General features: G+C 45.9%; 2 protein-coding genes across 3 annotated transcripts in view; both read left to right on the top strand.

The window, feature by feature from the left end:
* efemp2a (EGF containing fibulin extracellular matrix protein 2a) overlaps positions 1-3,221 on the top strand; it is an 11,487-nt gene extending 8,266 nt beyond the window's left edge. For both annotated transcript variants that reach the window (XM_079745108.1, XM_079745109.1), the window contains exons 9-11: positions 345-471; positions 1,140-1,335; positions 2,136-3,221. In XM_079745108.1, coding sequence (XP_079601234.1) covers positions 345-471; positions 1,140-1,335; positions 2,136-2,297 — 485 coding nt within the window. In that variant the 3' untranslated portion in view covers positions 2,298-3,221. The remainder of the gene's footprint in view (positions 1-344; positions 472-1,139; positions 1,336-2,135) is intronic.
* The window catches only part of tmem265 (transmembrane protein 265), a gene marked incomplete at its 3' end in the record, with an annotated part of 40,555 nt that overhangs the window by 1,403 nt on the left and 31,652 nt on the right, over positions 1-7,500 (top strand). The window lies entirely within an intron of this gene.

Below are 7,500 nucleotides of genomic sequence, written 5' to 3'. Positions count from 1 at the left end.
ACAAAGACTCCCAACCCCAAGCAAAGTCCCCCCCAAACACACGCAAAGACCCTAACCCCCAAGCAAAGACCCCCAACCACAGGAAAAGGCCCCACCAACTGAACCCAAAGACCCCCCCAACCTCACTTCATCATGCAAAGAAGAACCGTCCCTTCACTACTGCACGGCAAGATCCCCCTCTACCACATACAAACACAAATACATAACCCCCAACCCCCAACCTTACGCAAGGACTCCCGGCCCCTGCTCCGAGTCCCCAAACAACGACCCCCCCCCCCCCCCACACACACAAACACACTCTCTACATGAGGACACCTCATGCACTCTCTTCTCCTTCTATCCAGATGTGAACGAGTGTGAGACGGGTGAGCACCAGTGCACCGAGTCGCAGATGTGCGTCAACATCCACGGGCGCTACCAGTGCGTGGACACCAACCGATGCCAGGAGCCGTACGTGCAACTGTCGGACAAGTGAGTGAAGCACTGCGTTTACGACACGCCCCACCGTGCTAGACAGCTGGGTCCAAACTGTTGAAAAGACAAACGCACACAAAAACACCTTTTTGCTATTATGACAAAATAATTGCAGGCCGTGAAGGAAATTTTAATCGCTCGCATGGCTTGGATTACACGATTACAGCAATTACTTTTTCCGTTTGTTCGTCCAATTTCGGGACATTTGGAAAGCGAAGGTAATTATGAAATAAGTGTGTAATTAGTTGCAGGTGTTGATCTCTGTTATTGATTCAAAGATACATGTTATTTATGAGGCGCCAAGATATTAGAAAAAACAATTTTCACTGTCAATATTGTTTTTATCCATATTTTTCTTGTCCACCATGCCCTCTGCTGGACAATTTAAGATCACTTTTTTTCCTGCATATTTTTTTTTAAAGCAAAACAAATAAACATTATACATAGAACCTAAATATGAATATTAAATATGAATATCGATAGATGTATCTGTTTATTACACAACTTCCACAAAAAAAATACATTTTATTTGTATTTTTGCTGAGTTGGACCTTGTGCTATCAACCCAGAACACTTCTGTTGGTGGCGTAATCATATCACCACAGATACCTCCGCACACACTGTATGACCCTTCACCCCTCTGTTTCCGTTGCCGTGGCGTCAAGTCGTTGCATCTGCCCCGCGACAAAACCGGCGTGCCGTGACCTGCCATATTCCATCGTCAACCGCTACATGAGCATCACCTCGGAGCGCTCCGTGCCCTCGGACATCTTCCAGATCCAGGCCACCAGCCTGTCGTCAGGCGCCTACAACACCTTCCGCATCCGCTCCGGGGACGACAACTCCGACTTCTACATCAGGGTGAGCGCTGGGCGGGGGCGGCAGAGCTAAAATTCAAAGATTCAAAGTTCTTTATTTTTCACATACTCATACAGGATGTGCGCTGAAACGTTTGAGCGACATACTCTGAATCTCTGTGCTTAAAATTGATATAAAACACAATAGAATAAAAATAGCATAACATAAAATACAAAATACAATACAAGTTTTAACAGATATAAAATAAATGATAAACAGGGAGGCTGTGACGGGTTGACATTTTTGTTAAGGTCACACAAAGCAACAGTTGGTTATTGGATTGTATTTATAGAGTTGTTTTCAAGCCACTCAAAGACAATTGCATGTTATTTTGAGATACACCTACAATCACACACACACACACACACACACACACACACACACACACACACACACACACACACACACACACACACACACACACACACACACACACACACACACACACACACACTAACTGAACCTGCCACCCTCTAGTTCTAGTTGTCGGGTGACTTTCTCTATCTCCCTACCAGCCATTTGTCAACGTTATGTTCACAAAATATGGTTTCTAGTTTACAACACTGTCTATATCAATATCTCAATATAGTTCCTCCAGACCCCAAAACACATAATAACGGTGCGGCCGTTCAGGCCGTTATAGCTCCAAAACATTGGTTAACCGTGACTTCAATCCCAGACCAAAGTGACCAAAAAGCTCCATGGTAATCACCAGGTGGGCCGCTAGGAGCAAACATTCCCCCCTGGGCTTTTCAAAATAAAAGCTCAAGACGTTATCTCGCTTGCGTCTCTTGTCGTTGCAGCAAATCAACAACATCAGCGCCATGCTGGTGCTGGCGCGCGCCGTCACGGGCCCCAAGGAGTACACCCTGGACCTGGAGATGCTGTCCGTCAACCCGCTGCTCAGCTACCAGACCAGCTCTGTCCTGCGGCTCTCCGTCTACGTGGGGCCCCACACCTTCTAGAGGGAGGGGGGCAGAGCTGGAGGACTCCCCCAGCCCTCCGCCCACTCCCTCCCACTCCCTTCCGTCCATCATGGCAGTGTGTGGTGGTTGTGGTGGTGGTGGTGGTGAAGGAGGTGGGAAGAAGAACGAAAAGGCAGAAATAAACGATGAACGATGATGATGATGATGAAGATGGAGAGATGTGGAACATGGAGCAGGTTTACAGAGCAGGCCGGTTTGGGAGGACCAGATGATGAAGAGGTTCTACGTCCTCCGTGTTCTCCAGCGGCGCCTGGTTCTCTTGGTGGAACACACCCGCAGCCTTTTACGTAACCGTTGTCTGACCCACAGCGCAAACAGGTGGGAAACATGAAGAAGGTCTAATGGCGTTTCCCCCGTCCATGTCGGATAACAGCTAGCTCAGCCGGGAACCTCTTGTTCTCAAATTGTATTTTTGTCTATTTCTTATCTTCCCTATCTCTGAGGATATACGTTTTATTTCGTGTCACTGTTTAATTGCTGTTGTATCGTTTGTTTTTGAGGTTAATACTGTGCATCCGTCTGAAAACATTGTTCTGTGGTTTAATACACGTAATAGCAAAATACTTTTTTCATTTTTTGTATGAGCAAAAATGTGTGAAGTTAGGGGTCGACCCTAACGTTGTCTCATCCATAAACACTTGTATTCCTGTCAGCACGCATATCGGTTATCACCTCTCATTTATAACGCACACTGCTTCATCCGACAGTCAAACTTGAAGTTAAAGTTGATCTTTGTGAAGATAGACGCGAGACAATAACCACTCCGATCAGAAGCCAGCATGCCGTCCCGTTCCTCCGCAACATGAGGCACGGAGCTGCCAGTCACACACATTTTGAGTGTCATTCATGTTGATGTGCTTGTTTTTTTTTTCAAAGATTTGAACCAAATTAAAACAGTATACATTTCCACATTTCGTATCCCCATTTATTTACGATATTGTCCCTACTCAATCTTGCCATCTTGTTCGTTTTTCAAGGAGACATCCCTCGCAGGTTTTGGGAGCTTCTTTGACCACTTGGCTCAAGCTCAAACCATATGTCTTTACAGAAACGTAAGCAGTCCCAGTGGAGGTCCACCATCACAAGAGCTTCACAACGCCATGCAATGGGCCACATCAGTAATGCACTGTCAGGAAACGACCACTGATTAAATGGATTGATGACACGCTGAACCCAAAGACTTAATCACAACCCAAGACTAAGATCTATACCGGGGATACTCATCAAGCTCAACGTGAGGGGAAGAGGATGACAGTGAAAGCCGCATCGAAAGGGAATACAGGGAGTATGCCTGTATGTGAAGGAGCCTCACGTGACTGAATGTCCTCTAGATTGCCTTTCCTCCAACTAGTGATTCTCCCGCTGCACACATTGTGAGGTGTGGAGCAGAGGGGAGGGGGGACGGGGGGGGGGGACAGGAAGAGCAGCAGGGTAGAATGGAGCGAGAGGGGAAAGCCCTTATTTTACAGTCCACTGCCGTTTTCACTCCGCCCACTGATACCCACAAATACACTACTACTACACAAACATACACACTCCTCCCCTCCGTCCCGAGTGATGACACACAAGCAGGCAGGCACACACACACACACACATACACACACACACACACACACACACACACACACACACACACACACACACACACACACACACACACACACACACACACACACACACACACAAACACACACACACACACACACACAAGCGCATGCGCAAACACACACACGCGCACATACACGCACACAAACACATACACTTTTACGTAATGAAGGCAGGCAGTTTTGTGTTGAGCCACCAGAGGGCAGTAGTATACACTAATTCCACCAGAGAGCAGGCCAGGAATAGAATTCCAAGCTGAAAACAATTTGGCTGTTTTGTGAGCTCATGGACGACTGAACCTGCAATACCACCTTCCACATACTAATACATCTGTTTATAATAAGGAACAACAATATATCAAATAGAGCACAGCTGTTATAATAACAACTGTGAGGCAAAATATTACCATGGAACTGAAAGCATTTGCTTCAAAACCACAGCCTGTAATATGGAGGGAATTTATGTATGAATTCCATTTTTCAGAATGCAGAGAAAAACATGCATAACTGGTATAGTAGCTGAATGTGTGGGTGTCTAGGTGTGTGTCTAGGTGTGTGTGTGTGGGGGGTGGATGTGTGTGTGTGGGTGTGTGGGTGGATGGAGGGGTGTCAGAGAGAGTCAGAGAGAGAGAGAGAGGAAGAGATGGAGAGATGGAGAGATTACGGGGGTTAAACAGGAACAAACAATGGGAGCCCTCACTTGGCATGTCCTGGTGGCACACAGATAACTGATTCACTGTCAAAGAGTTACTAAGGCGTGTGTATGGCTATGGGTGTGTATTTGTGTGTATGATCTGTGTTTGTCTATCATCATGATCATGATTATGATGGACATGCTTGTCTGCATACCTATGATAGCAACCGGGAGAGTATGTGTGTCTGTGTGTGTGTGTGTGTGTGTGTGTGTGTGTGCGTGCGTGCGTGTGTGTGTGTGTGTGTGTGTGTGTGTGTATATGCTTGGGCATGCGTGTGTGCGTGCCTTTGATCAGCGACCGTGAGTGTGAGTGTGTGTGTGTGCGTGGGCGTGCGTGTGTGTGCCTATGATCAGTGACCGGGTGTGGTTTGTGTGTGTGCGTGGGCATGCCTGTTTCTGTGCCTATGATCAGCGCCCATGTGTGCGTGTGTGTGTGTGTGTGTGTGTGTGTGTGTGTGTGTGTGTGTGTGCGTGTGTGTGTGAGAGAAGTGCATGTGTTGCAGAGTGCCGGTGCCCACACAGTGGAGTAGGAGTGGCGACCGGCGTGGCAGAGGAGCACACGGCTCATCCTGCCACCTCCAGCCAGCAGTGATCTCATTCCTGGGCGGGCTGGCACCGTGGGCCCTGGTGGGGGCAGGAAGCGGTCCACGGGCCCCCACTCCTTCCCCCGGGGCCCCGCGGCGAGGGCTGGCAGCACAAAGGGGCGGAGCGGTTGGCACGAGCGCCCGGGCTGCTTCAGAGGAGACCACACCAAGAACCCGCTCTCACAACGTCTGTGTGTTTATGAGTGGAATCTCTTGAGTGGGGGGGCTGGCGGCCGTAAGGTACCCCCCCCCCCCGGCCATGGCAACAATAGAGTATATTTATCATGAATGAAGACGCGGGCAGTGGAGGGCCATTGGGCTACGCCCCAGCCACCGTACATTGTGATTGGTTAATGTATGAGGACGGTGGCCAACGGAGGCCATGGGTGACATAACCCACCTCATCATCACGGCTCCAAGGGACCCGGGCAGTGTGAATCAGAGAGGAAGGGGCAGGAAACAGGGAGCATAACGCTAATTATCGACGCTATGTAAGAGGACTCAAAATAGACGTTTATGTTAGCAGGATGGATCTAGTTCCGATTTATTTACAACTAAACAAATCATTTTGTATCCTAAACTAGACCACATTTCATGCTTTTCTTTTTTTTATTAATGTTTGGTTTATCACAAGGATAAGGACACTCTTTTTTGGACACAATTGCCTTAATACTTCTATCAACATCTTCTGATATAAATGATTGGCCAGCATGTCCTTTGTAGGATAGTGAGTGAAATTAACTTCTATGATAACCGTGATTTTCAAGGACTCTGAACCCCACTGAAGTATATATATTTGAATCCTCAAAAGGCCCAACACTTCTAGGGATTCAATCTCTGTGAATGAGTTTCCCCAGTTTCCACCCCACTGCCTGATTTGCTGGGTGGTAAGTGACTGAAGTTAATACGCCAATATCAACACAATCATGACATTTTTGCAAATTGTCTGTATTGTTAAAGTATTGTTAAAGTGTGGACACACTATATGTATATATATATATATATAGTCAATATATGAGGGTTGTGTATATCATACAGGACCCATCCTGTTAAATAACTGAGGCCTTCAAAGAGTCAACATCAAAGTTGACAGTATAACACAGGAGCAATGTGTTTACCACGTTGTCGACCATTCAGGGAACAGAAAAAGATCTAGAAGAAGTTTGGAATGTGAACACAGACCCTGGCACTCCCTCACATTCCATCCGGGATGGATTCATGCAAAGCTCGAGCTAGACTTTGTTAATTCCTGCCCTACCTTCAATTTCTTTACGTATTACATAAATGTGGTTACTAGGAAACGCCATGTTGCTATGGGTGCTGTGTGGGTGTCAAGAGGCAAGAGGCCTATGCTGCTGAATGGATATTCAGCCTGTGAAATAACTGACAATAAAAGGTGTGTAAATGTGTGGTACAACTTGGGGTGAAGTGGGATTTAGAGCATAATAAAATGTACCAAAAATGATCTGGTCTGCAAAGTTAAGCCTTTCATTTTGTGTTTGATGAGGCACTAAGACACACTTTATGTGACCCCTGCTACAGTGTTGGCAGCTCAGTGCTTTGTCTTATTAAAAAACTAATCATTATGAAATAAACGTCTATTTAATGTGAAATATATAACAATCTTTTCCTGATCGGAACCGATTAGATAAATCCATCAAGGATCCTTCAAACTCTTGGCTTTGGCAATACTTGTATCGCAAGATAAAACTAAAACCTTTAGAAACGTGATTGTTATGTTAGTGGAAGCAGTTTAAAGGGTTTCACCTCAAATCCATAGGTATTAAAAATGTTCTGCTCTGTTTGGAACAGTTTACTTAAAAAACAATGGTGGACACCGAAAGACCTTTAGAATCCGATCTTCAGTGGTAAACACGTTAAACCAAACAAAATTATTATATTAATATAAAATTGCACAATAAACTTTAAATCGAGTCACAATATTTACAGAATGTCATTGGCATAAAAAACTAAACAAATATCATATCGTCACTAAAAGATCATTGTAATATCTCTTTGTGAGGTCTCTGCTGGTTCCCGTGGCTGGTGGACAACCACCAGGGTTTGTGTGAATGTTCCCTCAGAACACTCAATACTCTGTGGATGGGACAGAGCAGCAGAGCAGTGGTTGTACACATGGTCACACAGGATGAAACACTGATGACTCAGTAAAGGGCAAAAAATACTGGCCCAAATCACACCTATTGTGGTGTTTATGATGGCAGAGTAATCATGAATCAAATAAGATGGATGAGGCACTTTGTTGAATGAATGGACAGAGTTTGGTGAACGCGTAGGTA

The sequence above is a fragment of the Pollachius pollachius genome, assembly GCF_949987615.1.
Source record: "Pollachius pollachius genome assembly, chromosome: 10".
Lineage (NCBI taxonomy): Eukaryota > Metazoa > Chordata > Actinopteri > Gadiformes > Gadidae > Pollachius > Pollachius pollachius.
This window is presented reverse-complemented; position numbering and strand designations above follow the sequence as displayed.